Source organism: Embiotoca jacksoni, unplaced genomic scaffold, assembly GCF_022577435.1.
Source record: "Embiotoca jacksoni isolate LCO1_2020_lvr unplaced genomic scaffold, fEmbJac1.0.p SCAF_4, whole genome shotgun sequence".
Taxonomy (NCBI): Eukaryota; Metazoa; Chordata; class Actinopteri; family Embiotocidae; genus Embiotoca; species Embiotoca jacksoni.
In genome coordinates this window covers 18593015-18605704 of record NW_027185392.1, presented here as the reverse complement: position 1 = coordinate 18605704, position 12690 = coordinate 18593015, and the positions used below count along the sequence as shown (strand labels likewise).

Below are 12690 nucleotides of genomic sequence, written 5' to 3'. Positions count from 1 at the left end.
TCAGGTGATCAAAGAGCAGGTTGATGATGACGTCTTTATCTGGAAGAGTGGGAAGATTCAACACCAGCAGCTCTGCGCTCTGGTTTGGAGACAGGAGTCGTAGCACCTCCAGCTAAAAGGAAGGGGCAAAGTTGTTATTTGCAAGATAAATAACAACATTGGCCAATTTTTATAAATTCCCCATGATTTGTTGGAATCAGATCGTACTGGATTGAAGTATGGGTTGAGATGGAGCAGCTCTTTGAGGGACAAAAACCCTGAAAATGGACCCAAGTTCTTCTTCAGCCACTCTGCACTGCTGTTAGAGGCAGAAACACAGCCTGGACCTGGAGCAAGTGGAGAAGATGGGGAGATATCAATAAACACGGACACGGTTTTCAACATTTAAGTCCATCCCTGAAATACGAAGGCTGTGAGTACCTGAGTATGGCTGCCGCAGGAAGTGGAGGATGAAATCCTTTAAGACCACGTGCTGCTGTTTTAAGGTCATGTCCTTAAACTGGTGGATAAAAACCTTCAGTCTGACAACAAAATCAAGAGAAGAAAAGGAAATAATTAAAATATGATGGTGATTTCTGATAAAAAATGGTCTAGAAATATGTGAATGTAATGTAGCCAGCTAGGCTGCTCTTACAGTAAGTCAGAGCAGTGCCACATGAATGGTTGTGCTGTTGTGAAGCCCTTTTAAGACATTTTGAAGAAATGTCCTTTGGCTCAGTTTTCCATTAGTGGTCTTAATTTGGTTAACTTTTTACATGTCGAAGTGAATTGTGAAATACACAGCGTGCATGTTGTTGAGCTGTGGGGGACTAACTAAACACTTACATTTGCTGGTATGACTGACAGCTGATGTTTCTGTTGCTCAAACACTGGAGGAACCGTCCTGACGCAGACGGCAGGAAGCCGCTCAGACGGCGGGAGAACCACGTGTTGATCACGCTGCTGTTCATCAGCTCCTCGTCAGTCAGCAAAGACACCCTGATTTCTCCAATCACATCCAAAACTTCCATCGCTGATGGGCCAACCATGCCCATTGACTGTAGGAGAGATCAATCAATTATTGAAAAAAAGAAAAGAAGAAGAAACACATTCCCGAGGTAAACTGAATTATTCCATTTAATAAAACATATTTAAAGCTTATTGAAGCTTCTGACCATGTTGGCCAGGATGTCCAGAGCTGGGTCCAAAACAAATGAGAGTTTAGTGAGCAGCATCTTCCACAGCACTTTGGAGTGGCTGCTGTTTCCGGGCAGATCACACTTGAGAAGGGACACCAGCTGATTGGCTGTGAAGTTCTCCAGCTGTGTGTATGAGCGACAGAGAGGTCATTCATTCATTCTTTCGCTGCAATTAATCCTAATGTTTCCACTCTGACTTTTAAAGTAAATAGTCACCTGTGCACATGCATATTTTTCCAAGGTGAAATTGCAGGAAACGTGCATGGATGTGTTCAAGTAAGACTGTTGATCAGAGCTGTGAGCACATGTACAGAAGCAAATACAAGTCAATATAAAGATAGTCATAATAGCTTTGATAATTCTGGGTTTAAATAGTAAAAACTGGGATACCTGTTGATTCCTCTGCAGATGTTATCACCTGTCAAGCAGCAGAGAAGAAATCATATCAAAAGATTTCATGTCTGAAAGCACTTACAGAAACATAATGAGTCGTAAAATGAGATTGAACACTGGCAAGCATCAGAGGATTCCTACCATTGAACTGTGTCACTGGACACTGTGGATGACAGGTTGGACAAAATTCAAGTTTGTTTCAAAATATTAATATTCAAACAACATTTAATGGCTGAAAAATGTCTAAATAAAAATCAATGACATATGATGAAATCTCACCATGATGTTCTCCGGCACACACTCTGTCCAAACCAAAACATTAAAAAAATACTGTCAACTACAGCATCCACACAATAACAGCACCAACACATATTTATAAATACAAATTAATGACTTTATTCTGGCAGTGGTGTTGACTGCAGGAGATAATCGTATAACTTTGTGCATTTGGTCTGTGAGTGAGGCAGAGACACGGACCTTCTGGTGCGATGTTTATCAGGTCATCTATGTGAGCCCAGACGACAGGTTCCAGGTCTAGAGACACTGATGAGATGGCTCCATACAATCGCTCAAAACTGACACACAAACAACAAACAAAAAAACAATGAATTCATATATATAGCATTCAGAGAGATTATACAAACATCAGAGCTGCAGAATCATTTGATTTTGTTGAATAAAAGATAGAAAATTACCCAAAACTCCCCTATATTCAAATGTCCTTCTCACTATATCATTCAGGTTTTGAGATAGTCTGCCAATTGCTAACTAATTAAAACCTTATATTGACAGACAGATCAAAACAGTCAATGTTAAGTCTCATAACATAGTAACATAAATCCTGATAGCCTTCCAAGCATCAGAGCACTGTAGTTTCTGTTTTGTAAACTTTTACTCATCAGATTGTTTAACTTGTCAGAGCTGTAAATACACAACTTTAACAGGTCATGTTATCAGGTTGCCCTGTGTTTATGCACAGTGTGGATGTAGTCAGTGTTACTCACATCTGTCCGTAGACATCACAGGGAGGATTGACCTGAGAAAAATAATAGTTTATATTTAATCATTCAGGATGGTTAAAGTTCGCTGAACACTTGTATCCTCATCAAAACTGTTACCTCTTCAGCGAGCAGCACCACGAAGTTAAGGACCTCTGGAAATCTCCTGTCTCCAGGCGACTCGATCAAGAAGTCAAACACGTGGTTAATCACAGCATCCTTCTCTGGTGGAGGAGGAAGAGGCAGCAGCAGTATCTCCGCTATCTGTCTCGGAGACAGGAGGTGAAGAACCTCCAGCTGAGCAGGACGAAAAAGAGAAGAGGAGAGAACACATTACTTACAGTAAACTTAGTCTGTTTTAAGTAAAGAAATTCAGCATGTTCATGTTTTCCAGACTTACTCCGGAGAAATGTGGGTTGAGTCTGTAGAAGTTGGTGATGGAGGCAAATCTTGAGAAGAAACCAAAGTTCTTTTCCAGCCATTCTGCACTTTGATTGGCTGAAGAGACACACTGAGGATCTGAAATATTTATACAGAAATGCATGTAAATTAATGTAATCCTGTAATTCCTTTTAGAGTCCTAATCCTCTGAATAGTCTCTGTTTTTTTATTGTATGCAAAAAAGGATGTGTTCTCCAGCTTCCCACTTAACAAAACAAATTAACACTTGACATTATTTTCCATATATGGTCGAGAGAGAGCAAAAAACATGTAGCAGTTGTATAAACCACAGAAAGTACATTTACTCAAGTTCTATACTTAAGTAATACGTTTAAGTAATTGTACTTTGAGTATTCCCATTTCATGATACATAGGATTACATTTTACCCCTCTACATTTATTTGACAATTACAGTTACGAGTTTTATTACAATTTAATCAACTTCTGATATTTGTTACAGATTCCACTGCAAAACACCACAAGAAAATAGTCAAAATTAAAATCAATCCACTAAAACATTAAACTGCTGCTTACACATCTGTAAAAATCCAATATTAATAGTGATTTAGTCAAAAGGAGCAATTTTTCAGCTTTTAGCAACATTTACTTTTGCTACGTTAGATACATTTTCTTAAATTTAACAATATTTTCAATGCAGGACATTTACTTGTTATGGAGTATTACTAGTTTTACTTAATAAATAATCAAAATACTTCACTGCACAACAGCAGACTGATCTAAGTCTTATTTTTAATAATTTTGCACTACATAAATGCCGGTATGTCACGTGAAGATTTTAATATAGTCAAAGGATACAAACTCTCCTTGATTAAAAAAGGCATTAATTTGTATCTCTATATCACTGCAATCTGTTTTCTTACCAGAGGAGTTGTGATGCAGCAGGAAGGAATAGATGAAGTTCTCATAGATGTTGTGACTGTACATCGGATCAGCATCCATAACACTGATGTGTTTGCTGAGCGCTGCCACGCTGCACACAGGAGGACAAAGATGAGGAGAAATGAGAATGACAACATGAAAGCACGTGTCTGTAAAACGAAAGAAATCCTCTCCAGACTGTGAACTCACATGGTTTGGTAAACGGGGCAGGAGAAGTTCTTGGTGCCGAGGCACGAGAGGAGGTCCGGCTGGACGTCAGGCAGGAGGGGCAGCAGCTTGATCTGGAACCAGAGTTTGATGAATTCCGGGTCCTCCAGATGTTCCTGGGTCAGAGATGGAGACTCCGCCTCACTGAAGATCTCCTGAAAGTCGGACGCCAACTCCTTGAAGTTCTAGAGGCGGGGAAGAGTCAGGAAGCAGTGATTGTGATGTGTGGAGTAAAAACACACAAGCCTGGTTTTTGAATTTAATAAGTCAAAATGAAGACGTTTGACATTTCAATGTGGTTAATATACTCACAGCTCTGGACAACTCTTTGATCAGTGAGTTCAGACGTTTTGTCAGCTCTGTAATCAGCCTCATGATTGTCTCCTCCGTCATTGTGAGGTTGGTGCGAGCAGCACAGTGCAGGACGTGTGCCACATTTTTCACTGCATCAGTCAGCTGGGACCATGAGAAGGAAATAACAATGAGTGCAGAGATTAGAGGGGGAGTGTTATCTTTTTAAAGTACATTTTAAGCAGATTTTTGACACCCAACTTTAATAAAAGTTCTAAAATTGATTTAATAAAATGAAGCCTCACCCCACAAGGACTCTTATCAAGGGTGATGCTACAGACATCCAGGACTTCAGAGGATTCGTTGTTCATACCGTGGTCCAAAAAGCTGCACAAAAATAAAATACAATCTTTTTAAATTGACTATTAACAAAAATAAACATGCAAAATATGGGTTGCCATTTATCAAATTTTTCAGCTATTTATACATGTCAGAAAAAGCATTTTTTTTCAAATTCATTTAATATTTCTCTGTGCAGATATTTCGTATTGATGCTGTCTTATCTTGCACACAGCCCGCTCCAACTGACGCCTACCAAACCCAAATTAGTCTGCACAGTAACACTCACCAGCCATGTGCTTGAGGTTATTGCAGAACATAGCGCTCACTGTTTTGCGGTAGACAGAGTTAATTTTAGAGTCTGACCGTTTGTCAAATGAAAGTCCAAGATTTGTTTTACTTTTAGCTCTTGTTTGGTCTCTACCTACATGTAAGAAAAATGTCTGGCTCTTTAGAAGAAGAGGAATCTTTAGCAGCTGGATGTCCACTTTCTGAAGACATGGCTGAAGACTCAGTACAGTAGCTACAGTAAACCAAAACAAAGCTAAAGTAGACCAAACAAGTTAAAAAAAAAATTCACAAAAACAAATAGCTGGGTAATATTGCATTGACTTTTGTTGATATCTCGATTATATGAGCTTTAAATCTGTATGTGACTTCATCTAATGCATTTGTTTTCCACCTTTTTTTTTTTTCCACTTGAAAAGCCCTAAACAGAAACACATCTGTTGAATATCTTTTAAATAAAATTTAGGGATGAGAAATGCTCACATAATTAACTACTTGTTAGCTTGACTTACAAAAGTTGGTGAAAAGCGTGCTTGATCTGTGGATGCATCATGTCTGCGTCTTTCACCAAGAGCCTCTTTAACACCGGAACCACAACATGCATATACCAGTCCTCCACATTCGACACATCGAACCGTGGCGTCTGAGGAACGACTGATGTGTCTTGCGGCTGGTACATGTCTGCCAGTTCAGCCAGAGTCCAGTTCATCAGGAACTGAGTCAGAGTGGTGCTTCTTATTTCCGACACATCCCTCTGCAAAAACACAACAGGTCAGGGGTCACTTTGCTTATTCTGGCCCGCATCTATCTGCAGGTCAGTTTACAGCTGTGGTGTGAGAACATGTGTGTGAGTGTGTACCTCTTGTGTGAAGGACACAAAGTCGTGAACGAAGCTTCTGATGGGTTTGAAAGCAGTCATAAATCCTTTTACAACCTGTAAGTGAGACAAAAGAGGTGAGGGGGTCTCAAACTAGATGCAACCATTCACCATTTCAGATGGAAATGAAAACCTTTTATTTTTTCTAAAGTGTGGTTTTCCTCTTGTATTTGCCTGTAAATACAATATATTTGTGTTGAATCTTCAGCAGCCCTTAAACTATACAAAACAACTGGCATGATATTGTCATATTAAGGTGATGGATGTGTTAGAAAATATGGGTATTTATCCATCCATTTCGTATGTTTGTGTCCACCTGAAAAATTTAACTCCTCTTCTTTTAGCTCTGTTTTGGTCTCCACCAACTCCTGAGGAAAACAGCTAACTGTTAAAGTGGTAACGCGTCACACGCGAGTCGCTAACTTTGATTACTTGCTGTTTGTTAATCAGGCAGTTCAGCAAAGCTCTGCCTTAATGTGGAAATTAAGTTAAAGCAATATTTTAATTTAAGTGTTTTTTTTTAACAATACCAAACTCACATCTGTATGGTAAATATGTAAAGAAATCAGTCGTCATTTAGCTCATGTCATAACTTTATGACTCATAACATTTGATATCTGATTTTTCTGGCTAATGTTTTAATAAGTATTTGAGCATTAAAGACCTAGAAATATCCATACACTCTGCTGCAGTACCTCTCTGAGGCTGTCCTGTGGAGACGGCGGCTGTGGACGATAGGGGGGTATGATAGATGGGTATCCAGGGCCTGTCCAGTTGTGACCTCCTCCAGGGTGACCAGTGGGTGGAGGGCCATGGCCCCCTGTCAACAAATTGTGGAAGACCAGCGCTAAGGTGCCATTGTCCAAACCTGCGACCTCAGGCCTCAACAGCAGCTCGGCCTTTTGTGCTGGAGATAACAAGTGAAGAACCTCCAACTGGGATGGACAGAGCAACAAGGAGAAAAGAAACGAGAAAAAGAGGAACGAGGAGGAGGACAGGAGAGTCAGATAAAGAGGAAGCAGAGTGGAAAAACAATGATGGGTTGCTGTGAGAGATTTAATGAACTTGAGCGTAAGAAATACAACTTCTACTTTTGTTACACTAGTGATGTGAAGTGTCTACGTTAGAGTATCAGTTTGTTATTGTTCACATAAATAAAGCACTTTCAGTTTGTCAATAAGGTTCCCTGGTCTAGATTTTACCAAGCATAAAAACTCTGTTGTTGTAAATTCACCAAATCCTGAAGTCGAATCAGTTTCACTCACATCACTGAAGATCATGTTGAGAGTTGAAAAGTCCTTCATGCGAGCCATGGCCGTGAAAGCACCAAAGTTCTTCATCAACCATTCCTCACTGCTCTCCTCTGGGTTCACACAACCTGTACAGAGATCACACCGAGTGAACAATACAGTATATCAATACAGTACATATGTATCAGAAAAATGATCCTGTATACAGTACATTTTAACAAATCTAAAAACTTTCATGCATCAGTTAATGATTCAAAAGTAGTAGCTGCTATCAGTCAAGATGATTATTAATTGAAATTCTGTATTGCACACTAGCCTTTTTCGCACCGCCTCAAATGTCACTTTGTAATTGGCCATATTTAATGAGCATGTGAACTTTTTCTGTGTTTAAATTAACCTTAGAGGATTGTGCGGCATAAATGACGGTTTAAGGTGATTGCTAGTTTATTAGGAGGTGTAATTATTAGCTTTACCAGCGACTCTGTCTCCAGACAGGAAGGGGTACATAAAGAACGTGTAGATCCACTTTTGTCTGACTGGAAGCATCTCTGAATAATGGTGACTAAGCTCCTTCACGCTGCAGAAAGAGACAGGATGTTGAGTGATTGCAACAAAAGCTGTGGTCACAGAAACAAACATGTCAGACAGAAATAGCCTTACACAATCTGGTAGGTGGAGCAGCTGAAGTTCTTTGTGCTAAGGCAGGACAGGAAGTGTTTGGTGATAGATTTCAGCAGTGGCTTCATCCTGACCTCCAGCCACATGTGGACCAGGTCTTCATTCTGGAGAGGGTCTGGTTCCAGGCTTAAATCCAGCGCACCCTCCAGGCTCAGAATCGGCATGCCTGTCATGCTGGATCTCTGGGATAGCACAGACAGAGGGGAGTCCAAAAAAAAAAATCAAGGTTTGGGATGATAGTTGTGGATTATTGTTTGAAAATAAAAAGATAATAAACACAGTGATAAGTTAACCTTTTGTAATACAGCAGTATTTACAGATGTCAATACACTACTAGTATGTCACAATCTGCAAAGTCTAAGTGTCATGACTTGACAAAAAAACAAAACATTACAGCAGCAACTGGCCAGACTGGAATTTGTGGCAGCATTTCTTCTGTTGCGTGTCTGCTAACGTCATACCATGAAGGTGTACACATCCATTGTAGCTTCGAGCATTCCTTTCATTCTCCTCATGTGATCCTTTCCTGTGTCTGCTGAAGACAATCCCACACACTGGAGGAAGTGTGATGTTGAATCTGGCCCCTTGGAATTTATGACAAGAGGAAAACTTCAGCAATTCAGAAACAATCTGATATCATATATATAACAAACGGAGATTATTCCTCAAACTTTATTCCAAAATACTATACTATACTATATTGCAGAAACTGGCAGAAAACTGAGCAGAATATAATGTGCTCATTTGTAGACAGGATTTCTTGTGCCTGTCAAATGAGAGCCATGTGCTTCATGGTTTTACCACATTTATATTGAGGAACAGTGCAGAGCATGAGGTGGGCTTCTAACACACACAGAGGCTGTTTCCATTTGGCTATTTCAATCCGGACATATGTGAACTGGCCGTGATCGAACCACAAGTGGCCAGCAAATGTACAGGTAGAAACACACTCAGGAAGCATTGAGCTCTGATCTGTTCAAGCCGATGCATGGGGTTTCCCATCCCCTGCAACCTGTTGCCAAGGTTACCTAAGATCCCACTCCCTATTTGTCTGTATGTGCATTCGGATATGTAATTATGAAAGCACATTGCATTGATTATATTTTTGCTTTAAATTATGACTTTTAATCTTTTAATGACTAGAAAATACCTCACCTACACCTGGGTCTCAAGAATCATCTGTTTTTTAAGATTGTAGTCTGATTCACAGATAGTTGTCAGTACATTCAGTGCTACATGGCAATTTGGAAAATTTATTTTCCAAAATGTGAAAATATTCATGCTGAAATAAAGGGCTCATGTTGTCGCCATACATCCATGGTTAAAGCCCGTAGTGTAACTCCTGGTCTACTTTCTGTCTCTTGTAAAAGTTTATTTCTGTTATCACAAAAGAAGACTTTGAACATCAAATTTTTAACAATATTTGACGTTAACGCATACAAAAAAAGCATATATTATTATTGAAGCTTATATCAATAGCCAGGTCGGACAACTAATATAACAATGTATAATGCCTCCTTTAAAATAGCCACACTCAATGACCAAGTTTACCTTTCCTTTAATTATTATACCCTCTAATTACCATATTGAAATCTTGTAATTATAAGATCTTTAGTTGTAGGCTAATTATGAGATAGTAAGTCATAATTTATTATACATACATATTATTTTTGGTGAATGCAGTACAGTTTTTTCAGCACCAGCTTGCTTACTGCTCGCTAAAACAAAAAGGTTTAGCAGTTTACATCCACCAAGTCCACATTGTCACGCTAGATATTTTCCCTTTTGGAAGATTTATCTGATTTGGGGTAATCAGCACCATGTCAGGAACACTTGGACTGGTATTTGTTCAGAAGTGGCCCAAGGGGTTCACCATGGAGTACTAACGCAAATTCTGGTACAGTATCAATGAGGTGAACCTGGTATGTTAAATTTAGGTGACACTGTATATTAGAAAATACAGACATTGCACATGAACATGTGTAAATCTGAGGAACAAATTCAATTGGTGGGTGAAGGCAGACACAAGCACGTTTCAATAGACAACCCAATTATTTGGCCCAAAGGTCACCTTGAACAGCACTTACTTTTGACACATAACAGCAGCAAAACCACAAGTAATGAAAGTGATCATCAATTTATCACATGTTCCAGGAATTTCACAGCTAGGCTCATTGACTTTGTTAAGATTTAAATTTTGAGATTAGACTTAAAATCTTCCTTTTTGACAAAGTTTATAGTTAGTGCTGGCTCAGGTGCCCCTGAACAATACCTTAATCATGCTGCTATGGTCTTAAAACAATGATGTTTTTAATGTGTTTTTTTGTCATTTTGTTTCCTTGCTGTGTTGTTTTGTGATTGTAAAATGTTTTGAGACCATCTTGTATGGTGATTTTACACTTAAAATTAAAACTGAATTGAATTGACATTGACTATGAATAGTGAAAAAGATCCTCTGTTCGTGGTATTACATACTCCTGAGCTTTTACTGCTTTGACCTCCTGAGTTAAATATCTGCTGTACTAAAGGTTTTTAAGATTTCAGGAAGTATCTGACATCTTAGTAATGCTCCATCATCATACTGTGAGACATGCTGGGGCATTGTCACATAATCTGCTAAATTATCTGAATTAAGAAACGTCCCACAGTATCAACACATAATCATGATAAGAGTTCTCAACATGATAAACTGGTTTTCCCTCCAGGCCAACCTGTTGTTTTTGTGCTTTTTCTTTGCACCTGCGGACTGCCACATGTTTCGGTGAACTCTGTTCCAGTGTACTTTAACAAGTCCAGTGAGAAATGTAACCAATGAAAATAATGAGCAAACCGCTGCTGATACTGTTGGTATGTGATTTGAGCAGTTCTGCAACTCGACATATGAATCATACAAAGAACCATGTGATGGTAGCAGTGAAGTTGTTCCTTTGATAAATCCTTACATATGACTACCACCTGAAATAAACCCAATATAACCTCAAACATTCTGCTGTGAATATATCAGCTCACGATCTGAAAAAATGCCTTTAAAGAACAGATAAAACCAGAAAAAAAAAAGTGATTTTGTGATTTGATTATGATCACAAACGAAGATTCAGAAAAATAAAACAGATGCATGTGATTTTGATCAGTTTTTGGAATCATTTTGCTTCTGAGTGCAGAAAGTCGTGTGACAGTTTTACTCACCGGACCACAGGCTCCTCTTGGATCGCATGTTTCATTTCTGTAGGTTTCCACCAGTGAAGCAACCAGATGAGCATTTAGAGACAAAAGACGTCAAAGTTCATTGCATTTAGAACAGAGTGAAGCCTTCACAAGTGGAAAAATACACTGTATGCACCACTGTCACTGTAATGTTATGTTTGTTATGTTTGTTTTACCTCTAAGAATTTGATCTTACCTTTGTGCACTTGATCCCCCTGTTGGGTTAAAACAGAGTTAATTGTTAGAGATAAATTCTCAAAGTTTGAAATACTCAAACTAGATTTAGACATTTTCATCAATTAAACAACATAAAATAAAGGTTGTCTTATTGTATAAAAGTTGCATTTAAAAATGGTCAACTACTGAGACCTTTAATGGACAAATGTTATCTGTTCTGAACTCTGACGTCTACATTTAGCCTCATACCAGGGAAAGAAACATACTGATACATAACAAGAAAGTCCAGGTACATGCAGCAGCTGTAAAATAATGTCATTAAAGTGTGAATTGTTATAATCTTTGGGTTTGTTAAAAACATCTTTGTCTTTTAATCAATAAAGCTGCTGCTGATGTTGTAGTTTTTTAATGTCCAAAAAAAAAATCTAGCAAAACGTAACAACGTGTTACTCTGTCTTTTGACACCTCCTGATGGGGCCCATTCATCCTGCTGCAGACGGAAATCATACTGTCAAAGATGTGAGAATTTCCTCTAATAGCTGAGTGCTATACTTTTTAGTCAACATTAAAAAACTTGAGTAAATGGAGCATTTGTTTGGGTGGATTATCACATATTAAGGTGCTCTATTGAGCTCTATTTACAGCAACAGGGTGGTGCATGTGGGGCTGCATCATTAAACTGTAGTGGTTAATGCCGTCTGTGTGTGTGTGTGTGTGTGTGTGTGTGTGTGTGTGTGTGTGTGTGTGTGTGTGTGTGTGTGTGTGTGTGTGTGTGTGTGTGTGTGTGTGTGTGTGCGTGCGTGTTGATGATCTGAGAAACAAAGAGTGTCATCAGCCTTTTTCTTTAAAGGGCTGTTGACTGTCTTAGATTACAGACACAAAATTTGCTCTTACCAAAGAAGCTCCCCAGTAGGTAAAGCAGGAGGAACAGGCACTGCGATGTCATAATGCGACTAGTCTCATGGGATGGGAGGGCTTTGTGCTGGAAATCCCTGCGGAGGCAATAACAGAAAGCAGGTGATGCAGTTAGCTACTATTCACCAACAAGAACTAATACACTAACATGTAGATTAGTAGCTGATCAGGGAATTAAATTTAAAAAAAACCTGTAAATGTATAGTTTTATTTTTCTTAAATTTAAAGGGAAAATATAAAAAACATAATATCCTCAATTATCTTGATATGACAACAGCAGATATAGTATAAAATTTGATAATTCCAGGTGGACCTGCTTCGCCTCCTTTGAGATCACTACCTCTCAAAGCTTTCTATTTTAAATGAACAGGCTTTTGAAAAAAAGTTTTAGTCAGACCATTGTTGCCCTTTCACTCTACTGCCTGCATGTTTGGCTGCGGACAGAAATCAGGGAGTGGCTGTCAGTAAATGACCTTTAACATAGCAGGACAAAGATGATGAGACAATATCAGGTACAGGTAAATGGAAAGAATGCTGAAACTCAACACGATTTA

At 38.8% G+C, this 12690-nt stretch overlaps 1 protein-coding gene and 1 long non-coding RNA gene across 2 annotated transcripts; both read right to left on the bottom strand.

Moving 5' to 3' along the window:
* LOC138208726 (uncharacterized) lies at positions 1-6726 on the bottom strand. The gene is made up of 20 exons (XM_069166808.1): positions 6608-6726; positions 5895-5931; positions 5548-5789; positions 4714-4795; positions 4430-4573; positions 4100-4302; positions 3892-4001; positions 2970-3088; positions 2690-2866; positions 2576-2607; positions 2049-2146; positions 1851-1873; positions 1713-1734; positions 1569-1596; positions 1395-1473; positions 1155-1301; positions 826-1037; positions 421-521; positions 208-326; positions 1-39 (listed from the first exon to the last, which is right to left on the bottom strand). The coding sequence occupies exons 1-20, from the start codon at positions 6724-6726 to the stop codon at positions 1-3; spliced, it is 2133 nt and encodes a 710-aa protein (XP_069022909.1).
* Positions 6727-11025: 4299 nt separating this feature from the next.
* Positions 11026-12150, bottom strand: LOC138209656 (uncharacterized). The gene is made up of 3 exons (XR_011179178.1): positions 12116-12150; positions 11241-11259; positions 11026-11063 (listed from the first exon to the last, which is right to left on the bottom strand). It is a non-coding gene; the product is annotated as an uncharacterized lncRNA (long non-coding RNA).
* Between the last annotated feature and the right edge of the window lie 540 nt (positions 12151-12690).